Consider the following 19,664-nt stretch of genomic DNA (forward strand, 5'->3'; position numbering starts at 1 on the left):
TAGACTATTTTTTCTCATCTTGAGAGAGAGTGGTTCCATCGCGATCTACCACTGTATATGTATCAATTTGGAAAGTAGCTAACATGTGCATCTGTGAAAATTTGAATTTTTACACCATATTTTTCCGGTTTACTTTCAATATACATTTAAAATTTGCAACGTTCTCTGAATCCCACTAGCATTTCATCAATACATGCTTGTTCAACGATGGAATAGGCATCATAGCATTTTTTTTAACAAATTGGTTAAAAATTATTGAAATTGCAGCTGCTAGATCCTTAACATATCACGGCCAAAACCATCTGTTGCAAATATAGATGCTAAATCGTTGTGATTAGATTTGAAGATAGAGGTATAATATAGAAGTCTTATGAAAGACTTCAGTTCTTTGAGACCCAGATCTTTCAATTCAGGTCTGTTTTCTCTAGTGTATTGGAGCCTTACACTGTGCAGTTTTATGTTAGTATTCGTAACTATCTCTAACAGCATTTCATCAGAAAGATGTTTCCATATTTGATATGGCGAAGTATTCGTACCAATAGTTTTTTTATTGTTGTTAGTTGCTCTACTTGATACTATGTCAAAGGTATTTATTGTTTCCCATAATTGTGATAAGGGTAATATGTAAAATAATTTCATGTGTAACACTAATAAATAATATGGCAATAAATATAGGAATATTTGAAATTGTTTGTTTATTCATATCGAAAAATAATAATGAATTGAAAAAAGTTGCTCTTCATTTTTTTCCATTACTATATGTATGTGTTTATATTGAATAGAAAACCCACTTTGAATTATATGTCTTGACTTATGCAATAAAATGATAGATCACATTTAACTTTTAATAAAATATTAATGAAAAGAATTAAACATGGTACGTAAACATTAATGTATAAAAAATCAGTTACTTTTGCTTCGTTCTATTTTCTAAAACAACGTTGAATTTCTGTTTGAACAATGTTTTAAGTTTGAACACATTTCGTGTCAACATCGTTAAAACTAAAAAATCGATTTACTTTATCCACTAAATCTAATGGAATCCAAGCTATGATCATTATAGTAAGATTGTTTTCCTGACCATAATTCACATCAATTTCATCACCTTCGGCTCCGGATCCTGAAGAAATTATTTCTAAATCGGAAGGAACATCAGCAACCACTAAGTCATTATCTACCGACACAATCTTATTTAAATAATCATTTTCAAACAATATTACTGAGTTCTGTGCTCTTCATTTCTTCACGTCTGTGTTATTTCTTGATACTCGTAGTTTTTGTAACTTTATCCATTCAACAAGTGGCTATTCGTCTTCATTAAACTCATCGCATAATAAACCTGAATGTGGAAAATAATTTAAAATTATTGTGCTGTCTACTTGCCGTCAGACATTCACCAACATCATTATTACATCTACAACTGTAACTTTTAGCACTATATTGTCATCAGCAGCACGAACTTATTTAACAAGAAGTTGTTGGCTATAATAAAGTTTTAAACACCGTATGACTCCTGGATCCATTAGTTGAAATGTGGCTGTTGTATTCGGTGGTAAGAACACCACTTTAATATTCCGCAAAGACTTTGAGGGTGTAGCATAATTATCCATTAAAAGCTAAATTTTTCTGTTTGTCTTATATAGCGTTTTGTCCCCATCTTCCAGGATGATTTAGAAATTTTTTGCAGTTATCTATGCTTGATCTTTTGCAAAATAACTCACGAAATATTATTAATAAGTTTTTTTTTTCTCACTGCCGCCCATATTTGCACAAGCAAAAACAGTTAATCTCTCTTTGAATACTTTTTCTTCAAAGCAACGTTCACCTTTAAATTTGAAAGTTTTATCTGGTGTCACTGTTTTGTATTTAATATAATCTATAGCTAGTTCGTTTTAAGCGTATGTTATAAGTCGGGTAAGGGTGGGATGTACCCTTATGGTACGCCCATAGCCAGCCTTGTAGTGTATATTAGAATTCCCTGCATATTCCTTGGCGGCACTGGAATTCTCAGCTCTATGCTTTGTCGGCATGGGAATTACTAGCAACATGCTGCGTCGGCTCAAAATTTACAGTACCAATGCCGATTGGCGACATCTCTAAAAATGGATTCCCCCCCACGGTTTAAGGCTGTGGACAGTTTAGACGCGGTTAATTGCACCCCAGCCAGGGTACGTCCATGGTTATCACCAAAGGGTTTTAGTATTTAAGATTGGCAGAACATACAGTAAATCTCAAAATATATTTGGACGTGCCCTTTTTAAAGGTTTCACGAGTTCTAACTAAAAATATTAATTATTATTTTATTTTTTTACATCAGAAATGTCTTTATCAATCATTTAAGGGTCTGCATAAAAAAAAACACGAAATTATAATGGTTTATATTCCAATTTCAGGAAAAGGTCTAGAGAACCACTAAACGTGTCACAAAACTATTCGCATGGTAATAACTAATACATGACTATATCTATATAATTGATTTAAAGATAAATAATTAACAATTTATTTAATTAGTATTTTGTATAACCACCTTTTGCTTCAACTACACTTTTCAAACGTTTTGGCACAGAAAATACAATTTTGTTAAAATAATTTAAATCAATTTTATTCTATTTTTCCTTGAACTTGTTTTTTATGTTTTTACATGTTTTATAAGTTGTTTTTCCAAATAATTTTATACATTTTGGATCGGATTCAAGTCTGGAGGTTGGGCAGGGGTTGAAGGACTTTATGACAAATGTACAACGGCCATTCACGAACGATATGGGCGCTATGTTTTAGATTTTTGTCTTGGTATAGTTTGAACGAATTGAATATGCCCATATTTTCCACACTTTTCAGTAAATTTTGCCTTAGAATATTTAAATATGCATTTTTGCCCATAATACCATCAATAAAAACTAAGTCACCGACTCCTAGTGATGATATACACCCCCAAACCAAAATTGAACCTCCTTCAGGTTTTACCGCTGGACAAAGATGTTGTTTCTGCAGTCCTTCGTTTACTTTCCTTCATGCCATGTAACGTTCTTCTGCGCCAAAAGTATTAAATTTTGACTCATCACAGGAAATTATATCACTCCAATAATAATCTGACTTGGAAATGAATTTTTTAGCAAAATTTAATCGCACTTTAACATTTTTACTACTAAGCAATGGCTTCTTCCTGCATACTCTACCGTAATGTCCATGGTTTCTAACACACCGTCGAATAGTTTCAGTATTAACAATTTTATGACAATAATTTTTCAATAGGGTTTTCAATTTTGGACTGATTACTTAGGGGGTTAATAGTTCTGATTATGAAGTGGTCGTCTCTCTCATTTAACAATTTTGGTCGACCTGTTTGTTTCTTTGGAAGAATTCTATCTTCATTTTTCTAACATTGGACTCTGTCTCCAACTGTAGTCTTACTTAATTGGAGCATTTCCCCAATCTTTTTATAGGAATTACCTTTTTCGTAATGAAGTGTTATTAATTGCCTTTTATGGAAACTAACGTTACTTTTGTTTGGTACCCGATTCAGAAAGTAAGAAATGCGTGCCAAATGCGTAAGAATTCGTTTTTTCTGTTATGTATAATTTGGTGGTGCGTCCCGTTTGAATATTTTTGTGACACGTTTAGTGGTTCTCTAGATCTTTTCTTGAAATTGGAATATAAACTATTAGAAGTGGTGGGGGGCAAATCCATGTGACTTTCAGTTTAGCGAAACATTGAGAAAAGCACAAATAAATGTTAATAAAATTTCATATGGAACCTTCAGATTAGGATGTCACGGATCGCTGTTTGAAATACCAGTAATATTCAAGCATCAATCGGAGAAGGCATTAAAATTTTTTAAAAAATGTAATTGCGGGACTTTGCCCCAAACAGTGGGCCAAAATCCCGTGTTGTGAGTCTTTGCTCCAATAGAATTATGTGAACAGAAAAGTCTATTTTGTGAAATTTCTTTAAATGCCATCTTATTTATACACATAACACTGTATAAATCAACAGTATTAATCACAAAATGAAACAAAAACCGAAACAGAAACTTTTATTTTATTGGTAAATTTGTCAGTCTTCTATCTTAATCGCTACTTTCTTCATTGAACGAGATGCAATCTGAACTGCTGTCGTGTACTGAAAATTCTGCATGCGACTCTGAAGAAGCTTTGTCCGACTCCTTGGATTTCTTTCTAGCTTTCATTCGCTCTCTTAAGTTTGATGCAGAAAGCTCTAACTTAAGTTTTCTAATTCTTACGGCACGTTGTACGATTTTTTCCTTCCATTGCACGATTTTTCTTTTTCAGCAGTCAGTCTTTATTTTTCCTCTGCTTTCTTTTCCATCCATTTTTCATTATGCGAAGATGTATGAAGCACAGATTGCAACCATTTACCTGGACGTTTTCTAATTATCTCAATTTTAGGAAGAGGAATGATATCTTCGGGCGATATTATTTGAGTATCATTTGTAGATAGTAGTGTTGATCTGACAGTAGATGACCCAGAAATGTGGCATTCTGCATTACGAGCTTCAAAAATAGCTGGCACAACTTCATCGTCTCTAACATTTTCGTCGTTATTAAAGTCAATTGTTCGATCATGATTGATTTCCTGTCCTGGTAGATCCTGGTTTGTTACTTCTTATGGAAGAAAGTCAGCTTCTGTGAAGATATTGGGATCAAACGGATGAATACCTGTCGTCTTGAAAATTTGAGCTCCAGTTGCAATGGTTTCCGCTTTTTGAAAGCAACTTTAAATGTCGTTGCAACGCTGTATATATCGAAATTCTACCCAGGATTAGAGACAGTCCATGAGTCTACAGCGGTGTCATAATAACTCTTGAGCAAACCAAAAAAACAGCGATCGAGTAGCTGCGTTTTGTGACTGCCGTGTAGAAGTAGCATAAGGCGGTGGGTGTTGTGAAATTTGGCATAAGTAATTGGCTGTAGACTTGAATGGGAAATGTGGTTGTCCAAAATAACCAATATTAGGTTTTCCGCAATTGGGTTTGTGTATTTCACGAAATGTTGCAGCTACTTGATGAATGTGGGACTGTTCATATAACTTTTCTATCACAGCCATATCGCACCAAGGGAAGCACCTCGAAGCAATTGAGAATTTTCTCTTTTTCTTGCATAGATGAAGGAAGAATATAGTTTTCTAATGGATTCATTGCACACACAACAGTTATCGTTTGGCCTTGTTCTGCAGCTACTGTCTTCTCAATTTCCTTTTTTCCTGTGAGGGCTACATGAAGGGGAAACTTGTTGGGGACAGTTTGTATTACAATTCCCTCCATGTTATAAATCTGTTTAATAATAAATTTGTGCTTCCGCAGTGCAGACTCCAAATTATCAAAATATTGCGAAAGTTGAATTCTGTTGAAACTCATTGCCCCGTTAACACTGGTCTTTCATGGTACTCATAGAGAGTCTGTTTCATTTTGCAAATTCACGCGTAAAATCCTTCCCAGCGAATTAAGAATCGACTGAAACTTGATGTTTTATTCCGTTGTTCTCTGAACATTTGAAAAGGAGAAATCGTAGAAATTTCAAAGTAAAGTTTAAAAAGAACGTAGATCTAAGGCAATACAATGGCTGACTAATTCTTTTTCTTGAGATTCAGTAAATATTTTGCGAAATTGTCCAAGTTTATGGTCTCCTCTCTTCAGTTGGTTATATAAGGTTTTTTTTATGGAGCCCTATTTCTTTGGTACCTTGACGTACCGGAAAATCAGTTCCAATTAATCTCCGTGCTTCAAGTAGCTGCTGTTCCGTCGTAAGTTTACAATCCATCTTTTCTTTTGTAGTTTCTGTAGTTACAAAATACGTCATTTCTACATTTTCAATGGGGCGAAATTATACATGTGAGGTGCGGGGCTTTGCCCCAATTTAACTGCAGGGATATGCTCCATTTAATGCATTAAAAAAAAATCATTCTTATTGTATATGTTAGTAAATAGAAGTAAAAGTTGGCGCCTAAAATTGAAAGTTGGACACAATTTAATTTGATGGTAATTATGACCCTAACAACTACATATATATACTGTATATAATGGGACAGAGCAAATTTTATTATTTTTTAGATATTTCAGGAGTCATTAATTATCTAATGCCGAGCAAATTGAAAGAGTATAGTTAAATAATATATATTAATAATTTTTAATATGAAACGGCACAAAAATCATAATACATTTTATATTTTCAGAATAAAATTATAATTTTCTTTGGCAACTATACAGGGTTATTCAGATGCGACGCTCATCATTGAGATCTCAGTAACCATAAGAGATACGAGGTGGATTAAATTGGAGCGAAGTTGTACAATTTGGAGCTCAATAAAATACCCTTTAAAAATTTGGAAAATTCCGATTACTTCCGGAGATATCCGTAAAAAACCGAAATTTTGAAAAAGCGTTTCTTTTCTTTTCTCTTATGATGTTATTTGAAAAGGTAATTAAAAACGAATGGCACATTATAGTTGCCACTTTTTTTGAATTTTAATGAAATGATGTATCAAACATAAATATTTTCTTAAATTTATTAACTTAAAAATAATCTTAACCGTATAAATAAATAAAACGTGACACAAATGTTCAAATATGCCTCCCTCTTGTTCAATACACAAATTAATACGTCGTTTAATATTATTAATTGCACGACTGATGTCACGCCGTCTTAATGTTGCAAATGCATTTATAATTTTTGTCCGCAAGTCCTCTAAATCTTGTATGGGTTTGGAGTAAATTTTATTTTTTAACGTTCCCCATAAGTAAAAATCAAGGGGCGATAGGTCAGGTGACCTCGCGGTCCACTCTATTACACCACGATTTCCAGTCCATCGACCAGGAAATTCGTTGTTAAGGAAATTCCTTACCCCCTTTAGGTTGTGGGGAGGTGCTCCATCTTGTTGAAACCAAATAGTGGGAAGTTGCCCAAGTGGCAAATTTTCTAAGTATTCGCCAAGTAATTTTGTAAAATATCCAAATAGGCGGCTCCATTTAAATTATATTCGTAAACAAAGGGGCCTACTATGTTACCGTTTAAAATACCCGCCCATACATTTAAACCAAAACGTACTTGGTATCTAATTGGTCTGTTTTGGTGTGGGTTCTGTACAGCCCAGATATGCTCATTATTCCTATTAAACATTCCACAATTCGTGAACTTGGTTTCGTCTGTCCAAATTATAGCACTCTTAGCAAAATAATGTTTTTAAATATTTTCATCAAATTGCAGGTTGCAGGAAATCTAAACGTCAAATTTCAAATATGATTTCACTATTTTGTAGAAGATAAAAAGTGGCAATTATAATGTGACATTCATTTTCAATTATCTTTTCAAATAACATCAGAAAAGAAAAGAAACGCTTTTTCAAAATTTCGGGTTTTTACGGATATCTCCGGAAGTAATCGGAATTTTCCAAATTTTGAGAGGGTATTTTATTGAGCTCCAAATTGTACAACTTCGTCCCAATTTAACCCACCTCGTACCTCTTATGATTACTGAGATCTCAATGATGAGTGTCGAATCTGAATAACCCTGTATATATATAAAATCTTCATTTCCAAAAGGAAAAGGGATATCGACCGTTATTGGTCTTTCTGCCCATGATATAAGTTACTAAACTTATTGTTTTATATAATCCAAGAGCAAAAAGAAGAAAGAACAGAAATCTTTTGAATCAGTTACACTATTTACATTTACAGGCTGTAATGCTCTAACAGGGTTGTAATGGGGAATTGTAGATTTGACTGTCTTGTTTGTCTTGTCAGACACAGTGGGGTTACTATTGCCCAGTTGTCAGGATTGTCCTTCCATTTCGTTTGCATGTTCAAAGTTATTTCCGTTATTCTTGTTATGTTTGTGCTTTGGTATAATAGTTGGTTGGATGGGTTATGTAGGGGGTTGTCGGGGTTGGTTAAAGATATTAATAGTTAAACGTGCTATTTGTATGGCCTGCACTAAACTACAAATAAACCAATAAAATATAAGCAAAGAATTTTGTATTGGGATTTTAACTGATAAGGCATTCTATGAGAAAAAATGAATACAAAAAAACAATTGTTATTAACAGTTATTGGTATTTAGCACTTTTATGGTAAAAATTAAAAGTGTGGTAATATATTTTTTTGGGAGTTTATTTATTTTTAAGTAATGTACGGTCACATTTGTGAATAACTGTATGTTTCAATAATAATTATCAAGATTAATATCACGACTTTATGAAGTAATATCTCAATTTATGGCATATGACTAAAGTTTCCGCCTTTGATGCCAATTCCTCAGGCTATTATTTTATGTGTCATCAAGACGTACAGTAGTGGCCAAAAGTAGATGAACACCTATAAAACATAGCATTTCTAATAATTTATACCATTAAGTCTCTATAGAATCTAATATTGCTATTCTGCCAAATAACTAATAGAATGCTTTACCAAAAAAAAAAAAAAAACAAATAATGGGTTTCTTATCAAACATTGTTAATCTACATAGAAATAAAAACTAGCTCTGGCCAAAAGTAGATAAACAAAAACTTTTAAATATTTTTGATATTTATCGATTCGGTTTTAAACGTTAGTATCTTGGTAGATGATAGTAGAAAAAACTAGAATAATTTATTAAAATGCCACGAGGTGTTTATGTTTCTGAAGACTTAAAAATAAGAGTGTTACCTGCGAATAATGCTGGAGTGAGTCAAGCACAAATTGCAAGGCAATTTCAGCTGAAAAGATCCACTGTCTGCATGATAATTAAGAGGTGCAATCAAAGGGGAGATACCACAATTAAGAATAAGTCGGGCCGTCCTAGAAAAATTGACCAGAGACTAAATAGGGCCATTAAGAAGATGTCTATGCATGATCCCTTTCTTTCATCTAATCAAATAAAGACCAAAATAGAAGAAATTGGTTTGCCTTCTGTCAGTTCTAGGACAATAAGACGTAGATTAGTAGAGGCTAATTTATTTTCCAGAAGACCGGCCAAAAAGCCTCTGCTGTCAAAGAAGAACGTTAAGGCCCGATTACAGTTTGCAAAGGAGCATCAAAATTGGACTGTAGCGCAGTGGGAAAGGGGTTGTTTTAGTGATGAATCTAAATTTAATATGTTTTCATCTGATGGCAATGTGTATGTAAGACGTCCTCCTAACACTCGTTTATTGCCCAAATATACCAGACCAACCGTAAAGCATGGAGGAGGATCAGTGTTAGTTTGGGGATGTTTTTCTGGGTACGGTATCGGTCCACTTTATAGAATCGAGGGAATAATGGACCGATTTATCTACATGGACATAGTAAAAACTCACATGTTACCCTATATCGAGGAAGTTTTGCCGGTCACGTTTATTTTTCAGCATGATAACGACCCCAAACATGCGTCAAAGATAGTTAAGAAGTTTTTAGAAGATGAAATAGTACCTGTTATGATATGGCCCTCGCAGTTACCGGATCTTAATCCAATAGAAAATTTATGGGAGATCCTAAACAACAAAATTAGGACAAAAACCTACTCGAATAAGGACCAATTATTCATAGCATTACAAGAAGCATGGGCGAGCATGGATCCATCTGTTATTGAACATCTCATATCGTCAATGCCCAAGAGATGCAATGAAGTAATAAAAAATAAAGGATATTACACAAAATACTGACTAATAATACTGTCTCAATGGTTTAGTTAATAAGAGTTTATAATATTTGAAATTATGTCTATTTTGTTCATCTACTTTTGGCCAGAGCTATTTTTGCATTTCTATGTATATTAACAATATATGATAAAAAATCCATCATTTATTTATTTCTTTAGAAAAGGCACTCTATTAGTTATTTGGCGGAAAAATTATATTAAAATTTATAGAGACTTGTGGTATGAATTATTAAAAATGCAGTGAATAATACGTGTTCATCTACTTTTGGCCACTACTGTATATCGAGAAGGTTACATTACGATTAGTCTTCGTGTCGTTTTTGATTCATTACAGCCAAATTGCACAGAGTTTTCCTTTAACTATGTTTAAATGACCGGACTTACAATGCAGCAAGACATATTTTCAATTTTAATTCTCATTTACAAAGCAGAAATTTGTTATTTCTGCTAATTGCACAAAAACGTATACAGTCAGTCGAAATGAAACTCGTACATCAACTTTATTTGGTGTAATTCCCATGATAAGTAAAAATTAGGGAATAATATACTGGGTGGTGCAATAAGAGCGCCTCGGACGATTACGGCTTTATTAATGGTTTTGATGAAAAATTGTTTTTACACTTACAGTAGTGGCAAAAAGTAGAGCAACTTTTTTATTTTTATCATAAGTTTTTAATATAAATTAATTTGATATTCTAATTATTCTGATATTTATACCCTTGATATGTATTATTAACACATATAAAAATATTTTCAATAACCCCATAATAAAAAAAATTATTAAAGAAAATCACTTTTTGGTTGGCAAAAAGTAGAGCAACGGTAAAAAAAATTATAATTATTATTAGTTAATTATACAAATATTTCTTTGTCATAAGTTTGTTGTTTAATACTTAGTAAAGTATCCTTTGTTTTTTATTACTTGGAGGGAGCGTTTTTTAATCGATTTGATAAGTTTACCAATAATAACGTTATCCATTTTCGCCCATTCTTCTTTGAGAGCACAGAAAAGTTCTTCGTGATTCGAATATAATCTTTCTCTAATCTTGCGGTCTAAGATCTCCCATAAGTTTTCAATTGGATTTAAGTCTGGTGACTGGGATGGCCAACGCAAAAGATTAAATTTTTCTTCACGAAGTCAAGCTTGAACATATTTTGAGGCGTGTTTTGGATCATTATCCTGTTGGAACCAGTGTTTTACTGGCATGTGATCATCAGAATATGGCACCAAACGATTCTCTAATATTTCTTTATAAGAAAATCGATTAATCGTGCCTTCAATTTTGACTAAAGGACCCATTCCAAAGCCCGAAAAACAAGCCCATACCATAACAGACCCGCCACCATGCTTTACCGTGAGAACAGTATACTTTTTGTTCAATCTTTCATTTGCAGGCCGTCTTACGAACGTAATTCCATCAGAGTTGAACATGTTAAACTTTAACTCGTCGCGCCAAATCACCCTTGTCCATTCATTTTCTGTCCAATAAACGTATGCTTTGGCAAATTCTAACTTGGCCCGTCTATATCTTTCTGACAACAGTGGTATTGTGGCTGGTCTTCTGGCAAATAATCCAGCATCTTGTGATATCTTTCGTACAGTTCTTGATGCTAGTTCTATTGCCAGTTCCTTGGAGATAGAGGCTTTTATTTCTAGCGAAGATGCAAACGGATTTTGTTTAGAAAATTTTGCAATTTGTTTTTCTTGAAAGTTAGTAGTTTTTTTTTGGTAGACCTGATTTACAGTAGCGACCAAAAGTTTAGAAACTTTTTTTAAAATCAAGCATTTAATAAAAACGCCATCGCTTCTTTTTTTAAATATTTTAAAAATGTTATATTTTTAAATAAAGATCAAGTATTTATACAAAAGTAAACAAATGTTTCAGTCTAAATATAATTACAAAGAAAAGTATTATTCTTGGATGACAAAGGTTTGGAAACCATTTTCTAAAAACTAAAACACCAAGTAATAATCATCTTAAAAATAAAAAATATCAATATTTTGTGGCACATCCCTTGGCCTTAATCACAGCTAAGCATCGTTTAAGCATTGATTCCACAAGCTTTTGACAAACACTTACAGGAATTGCCTTTCATTCCCTTTGAAGAATTGCAAATAATTCGGCACTATTAAATATGTCAGAATTACGAATTCTCTTCCCCAATTCATGCCAAAGGTGTTCAATTGGGTTAAGGTCAGGTGATCGAGAAGGCCACTTTAAAACATGCACAAATTTTTCTTCTAACCAATTTTTCACCAAACGCGAAGCATGTTTTGAATCATTGTCGTGCTGAAAGATCCATTGTAGGGGCATTTCCCATTCTGCAAATGGAAGCATATGATTTCCCAATATTTCTTTATATTTAAACCGGTCCATAATGGTATCAATAGCCACTAGAGGGCCCACACTAGATGAAGAAAAGCAACCCCAAACTAGCACATTACCGCCACCATGTTTAACGGTAGGTATTTGATTTTTTTTTCAAATCTCTTCCTTGTTGGTCGTCGAACATGCTGTATTCCATCACTTCCGAAGAGTTGGAACTTACCTTCATCACTGAACAAGACAGTACCCCATTTTGCGACTGTCCAATCTAAATGGTCTTTTGCAAACTGTAAACGGGCTTTACGATTTTTGTTGGATATAAGTGGTTTCTTTGCAGGTCTTCGTCCAAATAATCCTAGATTATTTAGTGTTCTTTTTACAGTTGTTAGTGACACTACGATGCTATATTTTGTGGATAATTCTTTGTTAATATCAACAGTGGTCAATCTAGGATTTCCATTTGATAACTTTTTGATGATTGCTTCTGCTTTTGCTGTTAGCTTTTTAGATCTTCCACTTCTACTCCTATTAGCGGTGGTATTATCATTGCGATACCTCTTCAAAATCTTGGAAACACTGCCTTTTGGTACTTGTAAATTTCTTGAAGTATCGATTAATCGCTGACCACTTAAATATACAGTAGCGATCAAAAGTAGAGAAACATTTATTTTTCACCTTATAGTTTTTAAATACTGCATAAATTGAATCCAGGTTTTTGTTGTTATAGAGAAAGGTGACTCATTTAAATTTTAGGTTAGTTATATCAATAAATAATAAAATATTTTTGATGAAATAAAAAGGATTTAAGAAATGATGCGGTCAAAAGTAGAGAAATAAATAAGTTAAATCGAAACTATAGCGTTTTTTATTAATATTTTGTTGCAAACCCTCTATTACTTAAAACAGCACTACATCTTCTTCTCATGGAATCCAATAATTTATTTATTGTTTCTGGTTCAATAAAGTGCCAAGCGTTTTCAACCGCCATAAACAGTTCTTCCCTGTTGTTGAATTTGGCTGGATGTTCCTCTCGTACTTTCCTATCTACCATGTCCCAAAGATTTTCTATAGGGTTGAGATCGGGACTCTGAGGTGGCCACTTCATAACATTTACATTATTTGTTTAAAAAAACTGTTTAATTATTTTCGCGGTATGCTTTGGATCATTGTCATGTTGAAAGATCCATCTTAGTGACATGTTGTCCTCGGCATATGGAAACATCACATCTCTAATGATCTCTAGATAACGGAATCGATCCATTATGCCTTCTATTTTTACGATCGGTCCCATTCCAGACCCGGAAAATGACCACCACACCATCAATCCGCCTCCCCCAAACTTAACTGTACCTTTGGTGTACTTTGGGTTATATCTTTCATTAACAGGACGTTATACGAATCGAATCCCATCCGAAGAAAATAAATTAAACTTACTCTCATCGGAAAAGAGTACCGTTTTCCACTTATCAGTTGACCAGTTGTTTAGGCCCGGGGCTTTTAGTCACTGCCTAACAGAAACGACTGCCTCACAAGGCACCCGAAGAGGTATCTCCTATTTTGCTGGTGTGAGTTATTGATTCGAAGGACCAGACGCTGATGCGTCAATTGATTGTAAACGGGGTTCAAGGGTTCGGGGAAGACAAACTCCGTAGCACGAATTAAGTAATTTACTTTACACTACAGATATCACTCTAAGTTACACTACGATTTACAACTTTATATACACTTTTTATATATATATTTTACAGAGTCGTTATTGGGTTGCCCGAGATCTGAGAATGATACGTATAAAGATTGAAGGGTGACTTGTAAAAGAGTTACAGAGTAGAGATTGAGCTAATGTTGTGAGAGAGGTTTGATAGGGTTCCGCGCTCAGGGATCGAGAAGTGTCCAAGAAACGGGAGAGAGAGAGAGAGTGAGAGAGAGTTCGCGAGCACTGTTTTAGAGTTAAGTTATGTGAGAGAGATTTTTGATAGAGTCCGCGTTCAAGGATCGAGAGTGTCCATAAAACGGGAAGAAGAGCTTTCGCGAGTACTGTCTTTGAGAGAATCTTTTTTTGGGGAGTCCTAGATTATTTGCGTTCCAGGGATGGTAGGGCTGGAGGGAGATCACCACGATAATATCTTGACCAATCCCAACTGACACCGCCCCCTAGTTCTTGTGGAAAGTTTTTTTCCTAAGAGTCTCCACGGTCAAAGCCCAGATGTGGCTCTCTGGTTCCCTTGACAGATTTATCTGGTGCCCCCCATAAATCGGGACAGCGATAATTCAAGGAACCAGTGCCATCGACGTGGTCGGGCTTAGGCATTTAGGGGTAAATGCTGCGTCGCGGGGTGCAATGCAGCAGATGTATTAGGGATTGTTCCAACGTCTTTAGGGCCTAATTGGCGCCCAGCGATAACGCTGATTTATGTTGGGTTTTTTCCCAACACCAGTTCAAGTGTTCCCTTGCAAACTGTAATCGGGCTGCTCGATTTTTTGCTGATATAAAGGGCTTTTTCGTTGTTCTTTGTCCAAAAAGATTCTTTTCTCTAAGACGACGTTGAATAGTGCTAGTTGACACCCCAAGCACCCTATTTTCATTGCCGATATCAACGGCTGTTTTGTTGGGATTTTCTCTCGAAGCTGCAACTATCCTCCGATCGTCGGCTCTTGTTGTTTTTCGAGGTCTAAGAGATTTAGGAGGACTCATAACAGTTCCCCTTATGTTAAACAACCGTATTGTTTTATTGACAACACATCGATTTAAATTTAACTGACGTGCCATATGCGATTGCTTCATTCCAGATTAATATTTGGAAATTATTAAATTTTTCACATCCACAGACAAATGTTTACCTCGAGGCATATTTAAAGATTTTGATGAAAGATGAATTTCTTTTGCAGTTAAGGGCACACACTTTATAAATGATAATAAGGCAAATATTCAAGAATATTGTTATTTTTTTATAATAAGAATTTTATGAGTTTGAGTCTAATTTAAGATAATATATACGGCTGAATTAATTTTCTTCATTTCTTTTCAAATAAAGTATGAATTTTAAATGTTTCTCTACTTTTGACCGCTACTGTAATTTCACTATTCTATTTTTCAAATCACTGGAAAAACATTTAGTTTTAGGCATATTGCTAAACTGATCGAAAATAATTGGCGATATTAACCCAATATAATCGAATAATACTCTGTTTTTGAATACAGTTTCCAAACTTTTGTCCGTCGACAAACTGCAAATATTCAATAACAACATTCTTTGGAACCATAAATAATTTTTTTCTTACTGGTATTTAAGAACGTGAATTTATGCTCATCAATATTCTAAAAAAAAAAATTGCCCTTAAAAATTTTGAAATAATTCAAAATTAAAAAAGTTTCCAAATTTTTGGTCGCTACTGTATGTTGTATACTAACCATTCCTGAACAATTTTCGCCGAGTGTTTGGGGTCATCGTCTTGATAAAATTAATATATTCGAGGCATGTTTAGTTTTTTAGCACTCTGTTTTAGATTTTTTTTTAAACATTTAAAAAAACAATTTTATAAGTGATCCATGGAATTATTACTAAGTTTCCCACTACATTGGCCGACATGCAACCCCACACCACGCAAGAACCACCTCCATGCGTTACTGCGGCTGGAGGATTCTTGGGATTTAAAGCTTCTCCTCTTTTTGGCCACACCAACTGTCAATCATTTGAACCAAATATATTAAATTTGCTTTAATCTCAAAATAGAATAGTATTCCAAAAATCTGGTGCGGCTTTTATACAGTCACTCACAAAAGCATTCATACAGCCACTAATTTTCCGATATAATAGAGATATACATTATCGGACAAAATTAGAGCAACTTGAGAAATTTAATTTTAAATTGATATTGTTTCTTTAAAAATAAGATTTGTTATTATCAGTAATAAGTTTACAGCCTATTATAATTTACACCTGAGACTGAATGTTTAAAAAGCACATTTTAGAGGAGAAGGAAAAAGAAAACCTTTTACCACCACAATTGGAACGAGAAAATTAAAGCAACTTAAAAATTATTTGAATAAATATATATATATATATATATATATATAATTTTTATTTCATACGAAATAGGCTATCGACCATATTGGTCTTTCTGCCCTTGTTACATAACCAAGTGCCTAAGTTTATATAAAGAGTGGTCAAAACGGTATACATTTGGAGATAAAAAAAAAAAAAAAAAAAAAAATTCTATTGTATATCTTCACTCAGTTCTTCGTATAACGTATTGGGAGGAGAGAGAAAGTGAGAATGTCGTGTTTGTCGTCTGAGGCAAAGTGGGTTAAGTATTGTCCAGTTGTGTCGGTTGTTTTTCCATTTTGTCTGTATTTGTGATAGTCTGTCCGTTATTTTTGTCATGTTCGTACGCTCGTATAGTAATTGTGTGGAGGGGTTGTGCAAAGGATTATTAGGATGTCTTGTTTTAGTGATGAGTCTCAGAGCGATTTGTTCTGTTGTCTGTATATGTCTTTTGGTTTTTTCGGTAGCGTTTGCTCTCACTATATGTCCGTAGTCTAAAAGGGGTCTGCAGATCGATTTGTAAATTCTTGTCGCTGTCTTCGTGCTGATCCCCTTGTTTTTGTATGTCAGTGATCGAAAGTGTTTTGTTCGTCTCGTAATTTCTGTCCTTATGTTTTGTACATGTTTGTAAAATTTCAATTTGTGGTCTATAGTTACGCCCAGGTATTTTACGTCGTTAGTGGGGTGTATTGTATGTCCGTCTGCTGTAAGTGTCGGGGAGTTTTCCTTAGTTCTGTGATTTGTCAGTAAAAGTTGGTTCTTAGCGGGATTCGGTGTTAGCCTCCACTTATAAAACCAGGTCATAGTGTCGTCCATTAGCGTCTGCAATCGGTCTACGGCTTTCTTTGTCGTTTTGTCATGTACTACAAGCGCCGTGTCGTCAGCATATTGTAATATGTAAGCCGTTAAGTCTATGTCGTTTTTGTTCAGTAAGTTGTGGTTATAAATGTCGTGGCAATATATGTTGTAAAGGGGAGAGGGGGGGGGGGGGATAAATATTATATTTAGAACAATTTTTTGTGTATTACCATTAATATTTAGTCCAATACCCCTTGTTTTGAAGAACTAGCTCACGCCTTTTTGGCATTGAAGAAATTAAATTTGAAATGATATCAGGATCAATAGACTTCCAGGCGTTCTCTATTTCTTCAAATAAATTATCCTGATTGGTAATATTTTTTCCTCGGATTTTGTTATCTATGATCTCTCAAAGGTTCTCAATAGGATTTAAGTCCGGAGATTGGGCTGGTCATTTCATCGCCTCGACTTTCTTCTTCACGAACCAAGCTTTTACTATTTTCGCAGTATGCTTAGGATCGTCGTCGTGCTGGTAGACAAACTTAAGGGGCATTTCCCATTCGGCATATAGATACATAACATTCTCTAGTATATAATGATACTAAAATCTATCTATTTTGTCCTTAATCCTATAAAGTGGACCAGTTCCGTAAGCAGAGAAACGACTCCAAACCATAATATTTCCTCCTCCGTGTTTCATGGTAGTTTTTACGTGCTTTGGATTAAGTTTTTGGCCATTTGGGCGACGTCCCCATTGAGCTCCATCACTTCCATAGATGCAAAACTTGGATTCATCGGAAAATAATACTTTCTTCTACCGTTGAGGAGTCCAATCTCGGTGGTAGGTGGTGAACAACATCCTGGCCTCTTTATTTTTTAGTGAAAGATGTGGTTTTTTGGCAGGTTTCCTTCCTTTTAAACCATGTTCTGTCAATCGACGTTGAACTGTTCTGGAAGAAACACCAACTTCTCCTGCTTGTGCAATAATCTGGCGAGCTGACACTTCAGGATTTTTTTTACTTAGCCTTATAAGACTCCTGTCTAACTTCTCTGTCGTTTTTCTTTACCGAACACCTCGTTTTAAATTCGTTACGTCACCACGGTCAGTGAATCCCCTGATAGTTTTTGATACAACATCTTTTTTTATGCCAAAAACTTCCGATATAAGTTTTTGCGATTTCCCACTCTTATCTGCACTAATAATTTTTTGTTTTAGATCAACTGAATAGTGAACACCACGAGGCATAATCGTAGATGTTCGTTGTTTAAAAGACCACAAGAAAGTCAGAAATACAAAATATTTAAACATTGGTTGCTCTTATTTTGTCGCAAACAATTTTAGATCAAAACTATTTTTTTATTTTTTTATTCCCAATAACAATTTAAACTATTTATAGCGAATGTATTTTACACTAACTATCTTAAGCTGAATATTTATGATAAAATATTTGATGATTTTTTAGAGAACTTAAATTTAGAAGAATATTTCAAAAGTTGCTCTAATTTTGTCCGATACCTATGTAATAAAAAAAATAAGCGATGCAACATATAACACAATCCAAATGTAAAATACCTTTACAATAATAAAAAAATATAAGAAAAATTCAGTTTTAAATTTGTCTTTTTTTGCAAATTTATTGTGTTCATTTGAGTCATGTCAATATATTTTTCAATTTAGTTTAAGAATATTGGCGAATTAGGGTAGAAATGTTGTGTTTTCTTTTATTTTTAGAAATGAATTCACTACCTACTTATAACAAAAATTTTCTACGTAATCACCAAAAATTATTGATGAATTCGGACATTCTCACCTGTAAATCCTCAGTGTGGCAATTGTTTTGGCACTGTGTGTGTGTGTGTGTGGTAACATGCAGAGATAAGTAAGCTATATTAGCTCACTTGGTATACATTTTTTCTAAGCTCGAATTCTCCTTAAACAAGGACTTCATCTAATATTTTCGTGCCTTCTGCTCGGCTTTCTATTAGCTAAACGACCACAAAATTTTGAAGCTTTTGGGCCTTATTGCGTTTTGTTTGTTGCATTTATGGCTTGATATTACCAAAGTATTGCAGGATATTATCTTCTATTCTTTTAAATGATATGCCATTTCCGTGTATTGCTTCAGCTATTGCTCTCCTGGTTGTTCTCATTTCTAAAATGTTGCTTAGTGTATTATCATTTTTCAATGTTAAACATCCCTTTCGATTATCTCTAACTATATTCAACGGGATTTTGATTCATTCAACTAAAATAGGAGTAATTGAGTTAAAACCTTTCTGGAAGTAAATATGTAGGTATTTAATTTTTTCCAATACACCTTTAATTTTTATTTTTTAAGAAATTTTGAAGCTCAATCACTGGGTCAAACACTGAAAAATGCAGCATATATCTATTAAAAAATTGATATTTTCTGTATGTGCAACCATTTTGAGCCAATATTTTTAATAAGTTGAAATATTATAATAAAGTGTTAGTTAATATTAAGTATTATTTCAGTGTCATTATAGAATGCACTTTTTCTTGAATGTCTTATTTGCTTTCAGAAATGAGTGGCTTGGTGTGGATGGTATGGTCACTCAAAAAAATCCAGATGAAAACGTTAACCATCTTCCATCCGCAGCGTCCACGAAAAATGGAGTAACCCTTGCTGAGAATTCAGACAAAAGGTAAGAGATTTTAATTGACTTGAAATACAAATTTTTACTCAACTTGGCCCAATATTGAATTTGATAGGGGTGGACTCACAAATTCCCGACGAAGCTTGCCAGATATTCCATCAGAAATGGTAGCAGGCATTAGTTGGGAAGCCAATGGAGATAATTCCTCGGAGCATTACGCAACATTAGGTCAATACGCGAACGCCGGTAAA

The 19,664-nt window shown here is 34.0% G+C and overlaps 1 protein-coding gene across 4 annotated transcripts in view; it reads left to right on the plus strand.

The window, feature by feature from the left end:
* Positions 1–19,664, plus strand: part of LOC136346943 (uncharacterized) — a 29,766-nt gene that overhangs the window by 3,321 nt on the left and 6,781 nt on the right. For all 4 annotated transcript variants that reach the window (XM_066296507.1, XM_066296508.1, XM_066296509.1 and 1 more), the window contains exons 2-3: positions 19,339–19,461; positions 19,529–19,659. In XM_066296507.1, coding sequence (XP_066152604.1) covers positions 19,339–19,461; positions 19,529–19,659 — 254 coding nt within the window. The remainder of the gene's footprint in view (positions 1–19,338; positions 19,462–19,528; positions 19,660–19,664) is intronic.

The sequence above is a fragment of the Euwallacea fornicatus genome, chromosome 25 (genome assembly GCF_040115645.1).
Source record: "Euwallacea fornicatus isolate EFF26 chromosome 25, ASM4011564v1, whole genome shotgun sequence".
NCBI classification, from domain to species: domain Eukaryota; kingdom Metazoa; phylum Arthropoda; class Insecta; order Coleoptera; family Curculionidae; genus Euwallacea; species Euwallacea fornicatus.